The 20,221-nt window shown below is 41.4% G+C and overlaps 1 protein-coding gene and 2 pseudogenes across 1 annotated transcript; all 3 read left to right on the top strand.

Moving 5' to 3' along the window:
• Positions 1 to 2,877: 2,877 nt before the first annotated feature.
• On the top strand, positions 2,878 to 6,998 carry LOC117457433 (extracellular calcium-sensing receptor-like). The gene is made up of 6 exons (XM_034097522.2): positions 2,878 to 3,068; positions 3,250 to 3,547; positions 3,682 to 4,476; positions 4,646 to 4,873; positions 5,498 to 5,621; positions 6,091 to 6,998. The coding sequence occupies exons 1-6, from the start codon at positions 2,959 to 2,961 to the stop codon at positions 6,996 to 6,998; spliced, it is 2,463 nt and encodes an 820-aa protein (XP_033953413.1). The 5' UTR covers positions 2,878 to 2,958.
• Positions 6,999 to 7,348: 350 nt separating this feature from the next.
• On the top strand, positions 7,349 to 9,577 carry LOC117457015 (extracellular calcium-sensing receptor-like; annotated as a pseudogene).
• A 1,649-nt stretch (positions 9,578 to 11,226) lies between these two features.
• On the top strand, positions 11,227 to 12,800 carry LOC139432855 (vomeronasal type-2 receptor 26-like; annotated as a pseudogene).
• Positions 12,801 to 20,221: the final 7,421 nt, after the last annotated feature.

Below are 20,221 nucleotides of genomic sequence, written 5' to 3'. Positions count from 1 at the left end.
ATGCTGGGATCCTGGACGGTGCAGCTGGAGCGCTGTGCCCGCAATGACGTCACCCATCATTTGGCGGGACTTGAAGAATCCGCGAGAAGATCCAGAAAATTGTCAACATTTAAGGGCAGATTAATGGTTATCAAAGTACAAATATCCAAAATCAGTTCAGTAACGGTTTTCAAGGGGACAATATGTACTCAAATTGATGGGTTTGGATGATGGGGGAAAACCGTGTCACAGGCTCTTTAAGTGGGCCTGTCTGTCAATTAATCCCCGGGCCACTTTTTCCCCCCAGTCCGTCACTGTATCTGAGTGTTCCAGGGTATTCTTTGAATACCTTGAAGGCCCTGACGGTTCGCCACTGGTTCATGTTGATATAAAGTTATTTCATTTGGAGGAATAAAAAGTGTGCAACCCTCTGACCTTTGACTGTTCTTCCTATGTTTGACGTGTAAGTGCATTAGCACATTAATAATGCTCTATTTGTTTAACCTGTTCTACACCACACCCCTGATACTGGGGGGGAAAACGCGTCATCTGCAGGTAACAGCGTCTGAGGGAATCTTAATATTCAATAAACTATGAATGTTTTATATCCATGTAATGGGAAGAAACTCAGCTAACTTATCTTATTTATTTTTTTTTTTTTTAAAACCCACAAAGCTAGCGCTGAGCCTATGAATTAGCCATGAGCAAAAAATGCTAACGGCGTTTTGCACAGAAACTCACTCATAACACCCTTATTACTTATCATAGCTGCACGTCCAACTCATCAATCTGATCGTGAGGAGACACATAATCGATTGGTACCTACATTATCACTCCATGATAAGAACTCGAAGATATTAACAAGAACAGACATCAAAACATGTGGCGCTAGGTAGCTAGAAACGACAAAATGGCTCACCTTTGTCGTTGTCTGGTCAAAAGTGGTCTTCAATGGCATTAAAACGATAAAAACGCTACTGAAGTTAATCCATAGGTTAATTCAATGTGTCTGTGTCCCTTTGAAATGATTTCTGATAATCCATATGCAATAAACTTGCTTTTCCGTTTCCAGATGTCAGAGCGAGAGATAGGTTCGCTCTGATGCAAACCTGCATGCGCAAAGCTCCCACCTTTTTTTGTTAACATTGGTGTGTATGTGGAAATCCCCGTTCGATTCTAGTAGCTCTAACGGTCAAAAAGAGATGTCAATCACCAAAATCGACAAATGGGTTCCAGAGAAACGGTAAAAACGCCCATTTCCACCCAAATCACCTCAGAGGTGGAGTTTTGTTTACTAAACCTCTCTAAAAAGGTCACATGTCACTTGTTTTGCATCAATCTTGATACAGGGTACTTTTTATATGTTTTACTTTGGATTCCTAAAGCTTTTAGTCTACCTTACCATCATCCAAGGGTAGTTTTCACTATAAGTAAAACATAATTTTTGGACAGACACTATAATTTACAGTTTTGTACTATGTTCAATCTGAATTTTCTTTAAAATACAAAACATCTATATTGATTCTGACTTTTCTACATCCAACTCACAGGTTTACCATTACGTTGAGAAAAAAGATTATTAATTTAACCCTTTTAGAAGGGAAGATATGGTCATTTGTTCTGGAAATGTCATTGTGGAGCCTGAGACCTGAAAAACAGGCTCAGTGCTTAACAGGTTAACTGCTGAGAGTAGCAGTGCAGGAACTCTCAGGTAGGCTGACCGATGATTTGGAAGAGATGGTCATCTGATTTTAGGTGTCAATGAAGACTGATCTGGCTGGCTGTCAGCATAGATGGCCTACTGATGATCTGGCTGTGCATCCGCAAATATGGCATGGTGAATGCTTTTTTCTAGGAAGAACGTCCTGCAAATGGCAAGGTGCAGGGGCGGACTGGCCATCGGGACGTTCGGGACAAATCCCGATGGGCCGGTACTGAAGTGGGCTGGTTGGACAATTTACTAGCGGTATTTACTTGTGGTACCGAGGTGGGCCAGCGGTACTGAAGTGGGCCGGTCGAGAGTCCCGGGCGGATTTGTAGTCCCAGTCCTTCCCTGGCAAGGTGAGACATGTTGACATGTTGAGACATGGCCGAAGGATGTCAGGCTTACTGGTCAACAGGTCGACTGAAGGCTCACAGGGTTCAGAAAATACAAGATCAGTCAGAAAGTAGGTGGGCTAGCTGGCTCAGGGAAGGCAAGGCAGAAGGCATGATCCGAATGGCTACCGAGGCCATCGGCTTCCTCTACTGCACATTTCCTTAGATCAATGTTATGCTTTTTTATTTATGCATTTCATATCTAATCATTAGGTAGATTACTTAAAAACCAAAACTGTTTACTGAAGTTGAAGCTGCCAAACCTAAAACATACCATCCAGGCCTGCCCCTCCCTACACGCAGATCACGCAGACTGCGTGGGGCCTCATCTGAAGCGCAAAGGCGGCGAAATTCAGCGCGCCACAGTTCCGCCGCTGCGAGGCTCCGGCGCTCACAGTTCACGCGCGTACTCCACTAGCACTAGCTGGATTTAACTATAAAAGGCAACTTGGAAATAGGCCATGGATTTTGGGTTAGAGAAGTTTCAAAATATGATCTTTTGAGAAGTAATTGAATAATAGTTGTTTTTTTATGCAGATAAATCAAGAGCACACAAGTACCAGTAAGTTTGGTAACGCAAATAACCCTTTTCCTGTTTGACGCCACCTTCCTTTGCCCCGAATTCCACAGAGATAAAACATCAATGTTCCATTATTCGTTCCCAAGTTTTCTCCAAAATATATAAATACAGGTGCCCAATTTAAACTTGCATTGGGGTTCATGTGATGCCAATGAATTGTTTTGGCTCACTCAAACAGTATGTCATCCACACAGAGGTGGCCGGAGCAGGGATGGGCACTCTTACATCTGTTGCTGGTAGCATCTTTCTCTCAGGCTGAGGAGCCAGTGTGCACACAGAGAGGGGACCCTGAGATCCCTCAGATGTTTAAGGATGGGGACATAATGTTGGGGGGAATCTTCTCTTTCCACAACAGCTGGAAGAACAGACGGGATTCCTACATGGACAAACCACTGCCACTGCAATGCACCAGGTAACAGTATACCATATCAATATTCTGCTTAAAATGTCTGAAAGGGTATAACATTGAATATTTAAATGAAGATTTACTCCTGTTGTGTGTGATTTTAGCATCAAATACTTCCATGTACTGTGCCACTCTTTCTACTGCATGGACCTTTTGTAACTAAATATTATTAACTGTTTGCATCAAGCTTGGATTTCAGAGGGTTCCAGTTTGCCCAGGCTATGCTATTTGCCGTAGAGGAGATTAATAACAGCACGGACCTATTGCCTGGCATCTCTCTGGGCTATAGGATCTATGATTCCTGTGGCTCAATTGCCAAAAGTGTGAGGGTTGCATTGGCCTTTGCAAATGGTAATGAAGTTGTATCACAACCCTCTGAAGTACCATGTACAAGACCTGCCCAAGTGCAGGCCATTATGGGAGAAACTTCTTCCTCTCCTTGCATGGCTATGGCTACTGCCATCGGACCCTTTCATATTCCAATGGTGGGTAAGATTGTTTGATATTATTAATATTCTACTATTGCAACTATGTATAGCAAAAGGGATTGTAGTTGGCTGAATAACTACTTTATATTCTGAATCTTTACCTTGGGATATAACTTATTTTTTTCTTTTAGATCAGCCACTTTGCTACTTGTGCCTGTCTCAGTGATAAATCCAAGTACCCATCCTTCCTCAGAACAATACCCAGTGACTACTACCAGAGCAGAGCCCTGGCACAGCTGGTTAAGCATTTTGGTTGGACATGGGTTGGAGCTATGAGAACAAATGATGATTATGGAAACAACGGTATGGCCACATTCACAGAAACGGCCCAGCAGCTTGGCATCTGTCTTGAGTACTCTGTGTCCTTCTTTAGAACCGATCCACCAGACAAAATACAAAAGATAATTGACATTATCAAGGCTTCCACTTCCAAGGTGATCTTTGCTTTCCTCTCTTATATGGATTTGGAAGTCATACTCCATGCATTTTCTCACCACAACTTGACTGGGTACCAGTGGATAGGCTCTGAGAGCTGGATCTTTGATTCTCAAACTGCAGTCGTGGATAAGCATCACATTCTAGACGGTGCTATCGGCCTGTCCATCCCCAAAGCACATGTCAGTGGCATGAGGGAGTTCATGTTGGATGTGAGGCCGCTCAATGTATCTAGTAATGAAATGTTTACAACGTTTTATGAGACGTTATTTAGTTGTAAGTTCAAGCAGTCAAAGTCTTCATCAAGAAATGAGAAAGAATGTACTGGACGTGAAGATTTGACTGAAGTGCAAAACAGCTTCACTGATATGTCTCTGATGCCTATCTTTAACAATGTCTATAAAGGAGTGTATGCTGCGGCCCACGCATTTCATTTTATCCTCAGCTGTAACAAAACATGTAACACCAAGGTGCAGCTAGATCCATTTACGGTGAGTTGAACACCAATGTTACTGAAGTTTTTACATCAAATCACATCAACAAGGAACATGTTTAAAAAAACGTAAATTAAACTTTTGCTGTCTATCATGCTGTTAAAACACTTGGACCACAACACATTCTTCAAATTATGTTCTGCATTGACAGATATTTGTTTTTCAGATTTTAAAGCACATAAGAACTATTCAGTTTAAAACAAAGGAAGGAGAAGAGGTTTACTTCAATGAAAATGGAGACCCAGCAGCAAAGTATGAAATTATAAATTGGAAGCCAAGAGAAAATGACATTGTGGAGTTTGTCACAGTTGGCTTTTATGATGCATCTTTACCTGAAAACAAACAGCTACATCTGCAAAATGAGTCTATAACTTGGACACAGAACTCCCAACAGGTAAAATACTCTAAGATCACTGTCGTTGCTAATTACAGTCTTTTTGTTTCATTATAAATATGAAATTGACACTTAAAACATTTTAATTTTACCTTTATTTAACCAGGATAGGTCTCATTGAGATTAAAAATATTTTTTTCAAGAGAGTCCTGGCCCAAGAATGGTAACAGCACAGTTTCAGACAGTTTTACAGTTACAAACAATTAAAAAGTACACAATCACAACACAGTCATACACCAAATTTAGCCAAAGCATTTACAGACACAGCGGCCTGCTTCAAGGTCAGTTAAAGTTGCTTTGAGTGTTTCTAATGAGACCAGCTCTCTGAGTTTCAGCTCAGTTTGAAGCAGGTTCCAAGCTTGAGGGGCAACGTAACTGAACGCCCTTTTCCCAAGTTCAGTACGGACCTTTGGTACAGTTAAAAGGAAAAAGTTCTCTGAGCGAAGCCGATCCTGTGCATTTTCTATTTATGTACATCCTTAGATAAGGGGGGAAGAGCTAGAGAAAAGATAATGTATGGTTTTTATGGATCAACATTTTAAATAGAAATATGCAAAGGCAACACAGTAATCAAAGGGAAGGCCGATGTTTTTCTTTCTTCTCATAGTCGATTTGATCCCACAGGTGCCCGTGTCAGTTTGCAGTGAAAAATGTCTTCCAGGAACTCGCAAGGTTCTCCAAAAAGGAATGCCTGTCTGCTGCTATGACTGTATAAGATGTGCAGAGGGAGACATCAGCAACATTACAGGTGTCGTTACATAAATGCAAGACAAAACATGTATCGTTCATTTTAAGAAATTGCAGTGGGTTTTTGGGGGATTTCAAACCATGCAGTCCTTTTTAAGAAGAAAAAAACACAATATCGTTACATAACAAATAATTGCAAATGATACATAATATACAGATACTGAGACAGAATTCTGAAGTCAGCTATATAAATATATGCAAAAGTCTTCCTAAGGATTAATGCATTATGTCAAAGCACCAATGTAAAATAAATGTTTCTACTTCAAGTCTAAAAATAAATCATTTCATTATTCATAGAAATTCATAGAAATCCTTTTGAAGAACTTGTGATTGTACAAATAAGCAAAACATGTTATATGCTTATTATGTGCTGTACTATCTTGTATGCTTAGAAAATATGCAACGTAGGGACAAATACAAAATAAAAAAATAATTATACATAATGTTTACCACATTTTTATTTTCTTCAGATTCTGTCACCTGTGTGCGGTGTCACCCTGAGTTCTGGTCAAATGAAAGAAGAGATGCCTGTGTAAAGAAGGAGGCAGAGTTTCTGTCATATGAAGAGATTATGGGAGCGCTGCTCACTGCAGCATCCTTATTTGGAACATGCATCACAGCTGTTGTGGCATTCATTTTCTTCAGATACAGGAACACTCCAATTGTCAGGGCTAACAACTCTGAGCTGAGCTTCCTGCTGCTCTTCTCCTTGACTCTGTGTTTCCTGTGTTCTCTGACCTTCATTGGTCGGCCCTCAGATTTGTCCTGCATGCTGCGACACACAGCATTCGGCATCACCTTTGTCCTTTGTATCTCTTGTGTTCTGGGGAAAACTATAGTGGTGCTAATGGCCTTCAGGGCTACATTTCCAGGCAGTAATAGGATGAAGTGGTTTGGGCCTGCCCAGCAGAAACTAACTGTTCTGGGTTTCACTCTAATACAAGTAATGATATGTATCCTCTGGTTAACAATTTCTCCTCCTTTTCTATTTAAGAATTTTAAAGACTTCAAAGACAAAATAATCTTAGAGTGTGCTTTGGGCTCAGCTTTGGGCTTTTGGTCTGTACTTGGGTACATAGGACTACTGGCCATTTTATGTTTCATTCTTGCTTTTCTGGCACGGAAACTGCCTGATAACTTTAATGAAGCCAAGTTTATAACCTTTAGCATGCTGATATTCTGCGCTGTATGGATCACTTTCATCCCAGCGTATGTAAGCTCTCCTGGAAAGTTTAGTGTTGCTGTAGAGATATTTGCTATTCTGTCCTCCAGTTTTGGACTGCTCTTTTGTATTTTCATCCCAAAATGTTATATCATCTTACTCAAACCAGAGAGGAATACAAAAAAATATATAATGGGAAAGGGAGCCCTAAAATAATTATGGAACCCTGCAATTATATTTGTTTATTTTAGTGTTTCCAACTGTGAATTGTTTTACTGTGTAACTTAGCATATTGAGATGACTCCTTTTAATAGAATGCAATGTACCATCGTTTCAACTAATATGTATATATGCAAATACAAAAATAATACAATTATATGCAGACCCAAAATACCTATCTCCTATGTGATTTCAGATTAATTGCCAGAAATTGTTAATCAAATAATAAAATCAACATTGTCTCGCATAAAACATTTGACTAAACTTACATTTCCTCTTGTCTCTTGAGACTTCTTTTCAAGCAGGAAAATGCCCTTCATGTTATTGATGGTGTATAAAGGGTTGTCATGAGCTCTCAAGCAGATTGGCGTGACCTGAAGAGCACCGACATGTCCTTATTGAGGCCGCTCCTTTTGGTTCTGCTAATGGGGAAGGGGGACTCTGTGTGCCGACTGCAAGACTCGGCACAACCGCCTGAACTGTTCCAAGATGGAGACCTTGTTATTGGAGGCATTTGTTCCTTTCGCACAAGGCAGGATTACGTAATTAACGTAAGTACGGAAATGTAAAAAGTAAGTATTGTTGGGCATATTTGCAATGTTGTATGTTCATTGTACTGTATTTGAGACTCAACACAAATGTATCATTTTGTTCTATCTTTCACAACACCCTAGCTTCAATTTGAGAGAATTAAAATTTGCTCAAGCATTGATTTTTTCTATAAATGAGATCAACACATATCCTGACATCCTCCCTAATGTTAAACTTGGCTACATTATCTATAATAACTGTGGAACTATGGACATACTGAGAGTTGCACTGGCACTGGTGAGTGGACTTAAGAAAGAAGTCAGTGACGACAACTGCACCAGAGCTGAAACGGTGCAAGCTATCTTTGGACATTCAGGATCAGGACCAACTATTGCATTTGCAAAAGTTGTTGGAAGGTTTCACATACCTGTGGTATGTAAAATAAAGGTAATTAAAGTTGTTCTGAAGTGTTTTTTAACATTGTATTAAGTGTACCTTTAACCTGTTAAGCCCTGAGCCTGTTTTTCAGGTCTCTGGCTCGAAAATGACATTCCCAGAACAAATGACCATATCTTCACTTATAAAAGGGGTAAATTAATAATCTTTTTTCTCAAAGCAAGGTAACATCTGTGAGTTGGATTTAGACGTGTCAGAATCAATATAGATGTTTTTATTTTAAAGTAAATTCAGATTGAACACAGTAAAAAAAATTAAATTATAGTGTCCGTCCGTCCAAAAAAAAATTACTTATAGTGAAAACCACCCTTGAATGATGGGATGGTAGACTAAAAGCTTTAGGAATCCAAATTATAACAATAAGTACCCTGTATCAAGATTGATGCAAAACAAGTGCAATGTTACCTTTATAGAGAGATTTAGCCAAATAAACCCACTTCTGGGGTCATTTGGGTGGATTTGACCTATCTCTGGCCCCCCTTGGTCGATTTTGATGATTGACATCTCTTTTTAACCGCTAGAGCCAATGGAATCGAGGGGAGGTTCCACATACACAACACGTTACCAAATAAGGAGTGAGAGTGATGCGTAGCCAAAACCGGAAGCTGCGATAACTCTGGTGGCTACCATTAGCAGCTAATATTATTTCTCTGATTTTTACATAGATATTGAATTATGTATTATCAATAATTTTTTCAAAGTGACAGACACATTGGATTAACATTTAGATTAACCCTCAGTAGCGGTTTTATCGTTTTAATGCCATTGAACACGACTTTTGATCAGAATAACAGCTAAGGTGAGACGATCTCCCGTGTTTGCTCGGTAATGCTACATGTTGTGATGTCTATGTTTGCTTCCCCTGTCGCGAGTTCTGATCACTCAGTGATGATACTAATACCTATATAATCTGTGGAATCTCAGCTTTAATCGGATATCTTGTATGTGCAGTTACGATAAGTAATAAGGGTATATTCACCTTGAGTTCTGTGCCAAGTGTGTTAGCATTTTTTCACTCAGGGGTCATTTAGACGCTTCTTATGTTTGTCTATTTTACTGCAGATCAGCCATTATGCAACCTGTGCCTGTTTGAGCAGCAGAAAAGAGATCCCATGTATTTCAGAACAATTCCAAGTGACTATACCAGAGCAGAGCACTGGCAAAGCTGGTCCATCACTTTGGATGGACCTGGATTAGTGCTCTTGCTGTTGATAATAGATATGGCCTGAATGGCATGGCTTTATTTATCAAAGCTGCACAAGAATATGGAGTGTGCATTGAGTATTCTGAAGCATTTTCATCGTCGGGTCCACCTGATAGCCTACAGAATATAATAGAGATCATTAAGCATGCCACTTCCAAAGTGATATTGGATTTTATGTCTCACAGAGAAATTAAGTTGCTGGCAACTAAGTTGTACAGACAGAACATTAAAGGACTGCAGCTGGTTGGCAGTGACATCCCAGATCCATCCCTCACAGTTTCCAAAAAGTCAGTTTTTAAGGGATTTCTGGGAGGATGTGTTCAACTGCGCCCTGAATGACTCTGAGAGCTTTCTGAATGTTGAATCATATTATACAACTTTTTGAGCGTCCTAAAGCCCTCAAAAACAGGAATAATGGCGTGGAATAATAATAATACCGCCAATAACAATAGGTTCCTCGCACTTCGTGCAAGGACGGCGTTGGGTCCTACCGCTCCGTGCTCGGGCCCTATTGTTATTGGTGGTATTATTATTATTCCACGCCATCATTCCTGTTTTTGAGGGCTTTAGGATGCTCAAAAAGTTGTATAATTTTGCACGGATGCCAGGACCGGTAAAAATAGCAACATTCTGGAGTCAATGGGTTCAAATTGTGCAAAGTACTGGCTAGCGCCACCTATGGCCATTCCCATTTTGTGAAAGATTTACAAAGTTGCAACGTAAGTCCAAATGACCTGAAACTCCTCCTCGGGGAATGATCGGAACAATTCCAATCCCGCACAAGTTCAGCCCCTATCCAATATGATGCTAAATTGCGAAGAACATTTTTGATAGCTCAATCGTGGAGGTCGTAAGCTAACAGCGAATACACAATTTGTCACGATTTACATGTCGCAAATTACTCCAAACTTCTCGCATATAGTTTTTCCGATATTCACGAAACGCTGTATACACATTGCTCTTATGATTGCCTGTCTGCCTGCCACACACACACACACACACACACACACACACACACACACACACACACACACACACACACACACACACACACACACACACACACACACACACACTCAACTTCTGTTAGTCCAACAACGCCCTTTGCTGGCGGCATATTCATTGCAACAGACACCTATACACTCCCTAACCCTACTTTTTATTTGTAGATATCTCCTAAAGCCTACAAATAAAGTGTGAAATGTAGGCCTGTTACACATGTTATTGAGCGATATATATTATACACACTGTTCTGCTTTCTGCACTGACCTCAGCAGCTGTTCTCACTGTAAACATCGCGTCACAATGAAAGCAGTTGTATAATAGATAGCCTAACATCCAGGGGAGATGTGATTAGTGAGTAAACAAATGGTAAAGGGCAGAAACTCTGATGCACATTTGATCATCTTAAATAACTTATAATCACAACGGGAACAATTTGCAGAGCTGTGCTATGTTGACATAAGTCCAGCCATGCATCACACCTCTTTTAAACATCACTGTTTGCTGAAATCGTCTCTCCTCTCTCCTCCACGTCTTTGTACCCTCGGTTATAACTCCTCCAGAGAGACTCCTCCCTCCTCTCTCCTCTAAATCAGGGTATCCTCGGTTACGGCTCCTCCAGACAGCCTCCTCGATAATCGATCCTCGACGAGCCCTTAGAGAAATTTGTTTTCCTTTCGAGACGGCGAGCCAAGATCCGTTTCCGGGTCGCTGCCGGAGGACCTGGGAGTCTGGGACGCGAAAATGATAGAAATCACAAACGGCTCATTTCGGAGGACTCGCGCGCGTCTGCTTGACGCCGGGACTACCGGCTGCCCTCCCCGACAGGCGCACGGACGCGAGGGCCCGCTCATCACTGCGCGCACTTCTGTGACAGTTTTAATTTACAGATGCTTCTGAGCTTAGATTCACTTATTATGTATACAAATCAGTTTATGCAGTGGCTCATGCTCTTGACAACCTGATTAAATGTGAGGAGGGTGAAGGGCCTTTTTTTAATGGGACTTGTGCTAATACCAAACGCATTCAACCATGGAAGGTGAGGAATACTCCTTTGGATTTGACAATGCACCTTTATTTAATTTGCCATTTCATCTCTGCACAATTTCTTTAATAGGTCTTGCAATATCTGAACACTGTGAATTTCACCACAGAGGAAGGGGAAAACGTTTATTTTGACAGTAATGGAGACTCTCCTGAACGATATGAACTTGTTAACTTACAAATGACAAACAAGGGAACCATGGAAGGAATAACAGTTGGCAATTATGATGCTTCTCTTCCAGAAAGTTATCAGTTTATCAAGAAAAACATCCCAGTTCTATGGGGAAATGCACATACCAAGGTAGAGCAGACGCTCCTGTTTACTAACTCACTGATTTACTGAAAAACCATGCCAGGTATGTTTAAGATTTCAACAAAATTGTGTTGACAAATTGTGTGTAGGAGGTTCCTGTGTCAGTCTGCAGTGAGAGCTGTCGTCCTGGAACTCGTAAGGTCCTCCAAAAAGGAAAGCCAGTCTGTTGTTATAATTGCAAACACTGTCCAGCAGGAGAGATCGGTAAAACAACAGGTAAATAAATACAAAATATATCAGTATTTCATGACTAAATGGGATTTTAAATAATATAAAAAAAACATTTTGTGCCTCTGAAACCCTGACATCAATTTAACACTTCATTCCTCTTTGTCCTTTTTTGTTTTGCAGATTCAATACACTGTATGAAATGCCTACCACTGGTATAACAAGCAGGGAGATGCTTGCATACTAAAATAAATAGAATGTTTAGCATGATGAAATTCTGGGATCATTGTTAGTTTTATTTTCCTTGCTGGGAGTTTTTTTTTACTATAATCACAACACTAGTCTTCTACTGCCACAAAGAAACCAACAACTCTGAGCTGAGCTCCCTGCTGCTCTTCTCATTGACTCTGTTTTTCCTGTATTCTCTGACCTTCATCGGCCGGCCCTCTCAGTGGTCCTGCATGCTGCGACACACAGCATTCGACATCACCTTTGTTCTCTGTATCTCTTGTGTTCTGGGGAAAACAAAAGTGGTGCAATGGCCTTCAGGGCTACACTTCCAGGCAGTAATATGATGAAGTGGTTTGGGCCTGCCCAGCAAAGACTCAGTGTTCTGAGTTTCACTCTAATACAGGTTATAATTTGCATACTTTGGCTGACAATAAGCCCTCCATTCCCCTTTTAAAATATGAAACACTATGAGGATAAGATTATTCTTGAGTGTGCCCTGGGATCACCTGTAGGGTTCTGGGCTGTGTTAGGATACATAGGGCTCTTAAATGTGTTGTGTTTTGTTCTTGCTTTTTTGGCTAGAAAGCTGCCTGATAATTTTAATTAAGCTAAATTTGTCACATTCAGAATGTTGATATTCTGTGCGGTCTGGATCACCTTTATCCCAGCATATGCCAGCTCTCCTGGGAAGTTCGCTGTGGCTGTGGAGATATTTGCTATTCTGGCTTCTAGTTATGGAATGCTGTTTTGCATTGTTATGCCAAAATGTTACATCATTTTGTTCAGGCCTGAGCAGAACACTAAAAAACACCTAATGGCAAGAACAGCTAGTAATGATGTACATTATTAACCATTGCCCAAATCAGTTGTAATGTCGTTTTTATCTCAAACAACTAAAAAGAAAAATGTGCTTCTTCTTTTTGTATCAGTGTTTTCCTAATGCAATGTACTATTTGTTTCTATTAATAAATATTTAATCAAATACGATTTTGTACACACTGTTTTTACACATTCATTCAATAATAACAATTACAGATTTCTACAAATGTTTTTATTTATTAATAGTGTATTCATGATAACAAAGCTTGACTTTTAATTGAAGTTTGTGATAGGTATGATAAAAATGATGCCATTAATCATTGACATATCAATCAATCAATCAATCAATCAATCAATGTTTATTTATATAGCCCAATATCACAAATGTTACATGTGTCTCAGTGGTCTTCATAGTAACCCTCGAACCTCCTGGTGGACACCGGTGGTCAGGGAAGCCGACTGAAGAAGGAGGCCTTCAGGGATTTGTTATCCCGGGGGACTCCCGAGGCAGTTGCAAGGTACCGACAGGCCCGAAGGACAGCAGCCTCGGCCGTGGCCGAGGCAAAGCAGCGGGTGTGGGAGAAGTTCGGAGAAGACATGGAAAAGGACTTTCGGGTGGCACCAAAGTTGTTCAAGAAAACTGTCCGACACCTCAGGAGGGGGAAGCAAGGAACTTGTTATGGAAATCTAGGACCCAAACACGGCTGGAGAGTACAAGTCAAGTGATCAAAACAAATAAATGGTGAATCGAGAAAAGCTGTCTTTTGGTTATTTATTTGAAGCTTCAAATACACGATACAATAATATAATGTCACAAGTCGGACAGAGTATAAGATAGTCTGCGCGAGAGTGCGCAGAACAATGAAGAAGCAGAGATTATATAAGAAAAGAGTGGGAATGTTATAACTCTTGTGTTCACACGGTCAGATTATTTATGAGACACCCAGTGGCCTTGAGCAGATAGCATAACGGTTCTTGTGTGACTCCCAGTCGGCTAAAACAGCTGTGGCCTTGCAGAGCCTGGGAATAATCCATAAGAGAATATAATAATAATAATAATAATAATAATAATAGAAAGCACATCAGGAAATAAGAAGCATTTGGTTTAAGCATATGAAAGATATAATAAGGATGATATATTAGAAACATTTCCACTACATTCTCCCCTTTTGATCATACTTGATAAATAAAAAAAACAAATGACAGGATAGTCTGATATAACACATCAATGAATACACTCCATCGCTGGTTTAAGTAAACACATCACAAATATATCATAGAAAACTGGCTGTTTTTGTGGAGGACAGACTCCAATATAATGTAAGCATAAGAGAGGAGATACACACATGATTATATTGATAAATCGGAATCAGACTCTTCTGATTCTAGCTGGTCTATCTCACTGTGGCGCAAAGGATTGTCGTGTAATGGAATAGTAGTGTAATGGAATAGTAGTATACTGAACGAAAGCTGAGGATACCATGCTGGAAACGCACTTCTTCAGTATTGGGATAATCAGACAGGTACAACTGATTAATAGGCCAAAAATGATCGCATTCATGTCGGCTAACAGGTCGTTGAGATGCAGCACGGTGTCAGTGATGTTCTTGGTGGCGTCGGGAATGTAAGTGCAACAGGAGTCACCGATCACATGACACAGGCCACCCTTTTGAAGCGAACAAAAGGTCAAGAGCAAATTGGTGCTGCATGAGCATGTTCCTAGAGGCTATTATGAATGGGGGCAATGCCTGGAAGCCTTGCGTCGTCTCGTAAGTCAGATTCTCTAGCCGGACGTGTAAGGTATCTATTTTATGGGCATTGTTTACTGTACCCCACCATGGGAACAGGCCACCCATGAATTTAGCTCCAGCGGACGTCATATCTCTTTTTACCTTGTGGTGGTCGGGGTGTTGGAACTCTGGGTAATGATGTGTCGTGTGCATTAAGGATGTGAGTACAGTGACTGCTGGATTCAAATCCACTAGAGTGCATGTACCTATCCAGAGGGGAGCCAGAACTTGATAGAGCTTGTTGCCGCACAACCAAACGTAATCTTCTGGCGCGCTAAACCCAGCATCACTGGGCCACGCCAGTTGGAGGGAAATATGGTTAACATCAGGGAATGCTACGTTAGAAAGGATTCTTTCAGGGGCACCGGATATGTGACAATACGAGATTTTGTAAGCACCGTAACTGCACGTGTTCCGTAGGATACGGGTACAACCAGTAGTAGTGCCTAGGAAAAAATAAGGTGGTGTAAGAGACGTTTTGTGGTAAACTCTCTGGATGCATAGGCTGTGTTTCATCCCTCTCAAATGGCTGGGGTGCACATGGCTGACGGGTTGGTACTTTGTGTATGTGGTGTCAAGCGTGGATGCACGCAAAGAGGAGTTAGACCGATTACTGCATGGTGGGGGAAGCTGCCTAGCATAACGCCACTCGGTTACGCTGTCTTCACCCTTGATGGGCCTTGTCAGAGCCATAAACGCACAGAGGTGTTCAACCTGGGTCAGAGAGCGCGGACGAACTGGCACGGACATTGATGAGTCCTGGGGGAAAAGGGTGCATGCATAACATGACCCATTTTGTCCTGCGGCCTGCAAGAATTATCTCAGAGTGTGCCACCAGACGTTACCGGTGATCCCATTACTGGTCTGACCCATATCAATGTTGCTATGGTCGTTATCGCCTATGTATAGATTAAATGTAGATGTACCTATGGATGTCAATAGTGGCGTCAAAGGTTGCTTACGCTTTTCCGGGGTCTGAGTTTTGGGCGCGATGTCTATGTAAAATGTGCCACACGGGTCGGCGCCGGATACATACATACAGACAACAAAATAAAATAAATGTGGTTCGCCCTGCTTTCCCCATGTACCTCTTAGATACCTCGATTTTGGCTGACATGCTGTGTGCTGACCCTGGATACATAAAATATAGGACTAGTCCTAACACAATTATCATGGCAAGTATGCAGAGGAACCATTCTATGAGTGTCCAGGCTCTCCAGCAGTATTCACATTGCTCACGGTTGCGTTGTCGTCTCTCCAGGCGAGCCCTCATCACGAGGGGGAAATGTTCCATGGTGTGTGTGAGTGTATTCTCTCGGTAGATTTCGTGACACGGACAGTCAGACTTCGCACACCGATAACACAAACGAGGAACCAGAGAGCATATGGAACCGCTCAGCTGGCACTCGCTCGTGACACCTTGTGTGTAGTGTGTTTTGGTGTATGTAGTGCAAGTGTGGTGCTGGTGGTGACTAGGACACGTCACTTGTTGTCATCTGTTGGTGACTCGGACATGTCACTTGTTGTCATCTGTTGGTGATTCGGACACGTCACTTGTTGTCATCTGTTTGTGACTCGGACACGTCACTTGTTGTCATCTGTTTCTGTTGGTGACTTGGACATGTCACTTGTTGTCATCTGTTGGTGACTCGGACATGTCACTTGTTGTCATCTCTGTTGGTGACTTGGACACGTCACTTGTTGTCGTCTCCTTCTACCGTTTCTCCTTTCCTGTGACTACGACCTTGCAGTGGCTGGCGTGGACCCATGTAGCTCTCTCGGCGACCTTGACCGCTGTCTGGGTGACGAGAAGCACCTGGACCGGGCGGAAACACCAGGGACCTTGCCAACGATTGGATTTCCAGCTCTTTCTCCGGAAATCCTTGATCAGCACGAAGTCGCCGGGTTGGAGATGGTGAAGTGGACCAGTGGCAGTCGCTAAAGTGGATGATAGGTTAACACAATATGACAACATAGCATCCTCACACAAAGTTGTGGAGGGAAGAGGACATCCTGGAGCCTTGAGTCCAATCTGTGGAGGAGCCCCAAAAAGGATTTCAAATGGGCTGAGTTGACTCCGTGTTCTTTTCCGCATCCGCATGTACATCAGCACAATGGGCAGAGCTTGTGTCCATGACAGACCTGTGTCTGCACAGCATTTTGCTAGTTTGTAGAACTGGTCTACCAGAATGTTGCATAATGCAGATTAGGCATGCTTCACAGTGCTTTTGAGCTGTTACTGTGAATCCCCTTGTGAACCACTCCTGATTTATAGACTCTAACATCCCCCCTTTTGACACATGATCCCACCCATGTGTCAACTTAGCGAAATGAGGGCAAAAATGTCTGGGAAGACATGGATTGGAATTTGGGCCAACCCAGATGCTGGATTTTGGGTCAAAAACAGCCCCAGCAGCCTTCCATTGAGCCTTCTCAACTGGCGTAGCTAGCTGTCAGAAGTCAGTGATGACATTTTGTCAGTGAAGGAGGAGACAGGGATTTTAACAAATGAGTGTGCGTGAGGTGCGAGAGGAGTCAGAGCAGCTGCCTTTGCGGCTGAGTCAGCAGACGCATTTCCTAGGGAAACTGGGTCTGTACTGCTTGCGTGTGCGGAACATTTACAGACTGCAACTTCAGATGGGAGCAGAATGGCGTCTAGTATGCCTGCAACCAGTACATGGTTAAGTACTGGTTTGCCATCAGATTTCAGAAATTGTCTACACTTCCAAATAGCCCCAAAATCGTGTACTACCCCGAAAGCATATCGTGAGTCAGTGTAAATAGTCACGGTTTTGCCTTCTGCAAACGTGCAGGCTTCAGTTAGTGCGATGAGCTCTGCTGCTTGTGCTGATAGGTGACATGGAAGCGGTCCAGAACGGAGTACAGCAGAATCTGAAACAACAGAAAAACCCACCCGATTAGTGCCCCCTTGGTCGCGAGAGGCAGACCCATCAACATACAAAATGAGGTCAGCGTTGGTCAGAGAAACGTCTTTTAAGTCCAAACAATAAAAACCTGTCTGTCTTTTAAGTCCGGTCTAGGTGTGCACACCATGGAAAGTATGTCAACCGTCTTCAGGCAATGTTCAAACTAAATGAAGTCTCTCCTTTTGAAACATCATGTGTTGAAATAAACACCTGCAGTTCAAAAATAAAAAATGAATTGCCTAATATTTTTTGTTGTGGAATCAATTAATTTCTTTCTTTTAAGGCAAAAACATGAAAAAGCTAAGAGAAAAACCCTATTGAATACAATATTATTTGGAGCAACTTAATTTATAAATGGTTGTCAACTTAAAAACATGTGTTCATGTTCAACATGTGGTAATTAAGTACATACAATTTAAGATTATATTTAAATCATACGGTAAAACAAGTTGGAACTTTGGAGTAATCAACTTAAAAACTTGTGTTTATGCTACCAATTATTAAGTAAGTGGTAATTGAAAACACCTCTGATTGTAGAGGAAAAGCCTTCTCCCCTAACCCAAATAACTTTGTTGCTTTAACAACATTTCAATAGAAGTTGTCTTAACTCAATAACCATCGATGCAACCTATTGCCTTGATTTTCTTTGTTAAGCCAAGGCATTTGTTGTTAGAGTGTACGTAGACTGGGCCTCCCATATAACCTGGCTGAGCCGATATAAAAACCAATCAGCAAATAACTTTTCAATACATTATTGATTACTATTTTTGAGGTACTTTTAGGTTGAAAGTGAACATAAGTCATAGGTACATGGTGTACTTTTCCTTCACTACATGTATGTAATACCTTTAGTTACTTCACAGATGTGGATGAATGATGTGAAATATAATCAAGTGTTAAATCCGACTTTAGTTCCACCTGGAGTAAATCCACAAGCTACCCTGCAGTCTACAAAGTACTTCAGACTAGCTGCACCTTCACCAGCTTTGAGAACACTTTCATGATTAATCATTATAAAACATATATATATATTATTCTGAAATGGACCAATCTGCACAACGACTACTTTTACTGTCTTTACTTTCACTATATTCTGATAATACTTTTCTACTTTTACTTGAGGAACATTTTGAATGCAGGACTGTTACTGTAACACTCTGGTACTTCTACTTTTACTCAAGTACAAGATCTGAGTACTTATTCCACTTCTGGTAGTGTATTAGTCTGAATTGTAGCTACAAAATCACACAGAGCTGCATAAAAATAGAATAATATGTACACGTGTGTACAATGATTTGTAGGTAATTTTGACTACTCAAGACACCTCACTTATACATCTTCAAAGTATTGGCTTTCAGAATATTAAACTTGTTTCGGCAAATTCAGATGATAAAATACAACTTTGAAGCTTGTAACGGCATAATTACAAGCAGAGAACGGACTAATGTAACATCACAGCAAGCATAACAACAGCCGTGTGTTATGAACACATACGCAAGAATGACATCATCTGTTGCTTAGTGACAGGTTTTGGCAGAGCAGCCAATGATGCAATACGCTGATCTGAAAGCGCTTTCCCCTCTCCTGAAATGACATGACCCAAAAATGTAACTGTTCTTTGTACATATTGGACTTTTTTTTACCATTTAGCCTTAACACAAACGTGTGAATGTGTAAGGTTTACCATTATATTAAAATGTGAACAAAAATTGACTGTCTTTGTGTACCGGAACACTGGAAAAAAATGCATTTGAGACATCTATGGCAGTAAATATGTTGCAGAGGCTGGAACTTGGGAAATAATCAGATAAGAATTCCGGACGAGCGTGCATGCACAGCTGCATTTACATCGTAAATCCTGGACAAATCTCCACTCGTCAGGAGGTTTGTCTCTGATCTTTTTGACAGGAAACACTGGAATCGTTACACGGAATAATGACCCCTTGTTTAAGCAGAGAGGTAAACACTGGCCGAATGCCATCAACAGCTTCACGTTTCAATGAGTACGGTACGGAACGTGGACATTAACCCTACGTCATATCTGTGAGCTGCCCAGAGTGAGTATGGCACATCTGAAAGCGCGGCAGGAAGCTCAGAGATATGAGAATTACCTTATCCTCAACCAACAGCAATCTACGCAGAACGGCTACGTTCGTGCACATTTTCATTTGATACACGTCACGTGACATAGAGTACATGACATATTCTGTGTGTGTAGGTGCCCAATCAGTGACTGACTCCCAATCTTTAACGATTGGACCCAAATCCCTCCATCTATCAGTGGGGCCCCCTGGCTAGTGAAATGTGTGGACCGCCCCTGGGATTTGATACAGCTGGTTGTGTCTTGTGTGTGTGTGTGTGTGTGTGTGAGTCTAACAGAGATAGCGCTACCCAGCGAATTCCAATACATTTTTTAACATGAGCTCATCATTCACACATTCTAACAGTAAAACTCTCATCATAGCATTTACACGGATCTTTCAACCACGTTAGCAGTACAATGCAAAATGAGAAGCCTCCACACAGCAGGTGGGAAAACACGTTGACCAGTCAAACGCAACAACGCCTGAGAATCAGGATATGTCAGCAGCCATTGATACACATTCACCAGTTATTTATCATCAAATGACACTTTTTTGAACCATCGTAGGAGATGGCTGTCGGACTTTAAGACCCTCGTTTGTGGAAAAATGAGGTCCAAGCCGAACCGGAGAATCAGATCTCTGCCCAGTAAA

This window comes from Pseudochaenichthys georgianus, chromosome 13 (assembly GCF_902827115.2).
Source record: "Pseudochaenichthys georgianus chromosome 13, fPseGeo1.2, whole genome shotgun sequence".
Classification (NCBI taxonomy): Eukaryota; Metazoa; Chordata; class Actinopteri; order Perciformes; family Channichthyidae; genus Pseudochaenichthys; species Pseudochaenichthys georgianus.
This window is presented reverse-complemented; position numbering and strand designations above follow the sequence as displayed.

What these genes read in the sequence shown, in the direction of transcription:
- LOC117457433 (XM_034097522.2), top strand. Translation starts at nt 2,959, where the DNA reads ATGTTTAAGGATGGGGACATAATGTTGGGGGGAATCTTCTCTTTCCAC. An exon ending in CTGCCACTGCAATGCACCAG is followed by an intron (nt 3,069 to 3,249) that starts GTAACAGTATAC and finishes GTTTGCATCAAG; the next exon opens with CTTGGATTTCAGAGGGTTCC. An exon ending in AGACATCAGCAACATTACAG is followed by an intron (nt 5,622 to 6,090) that starts GTGTCGTTACAT and finishes TATTTTCTTCAG; the next exon opens with ATTCTGTCACCTGTGTGCGG.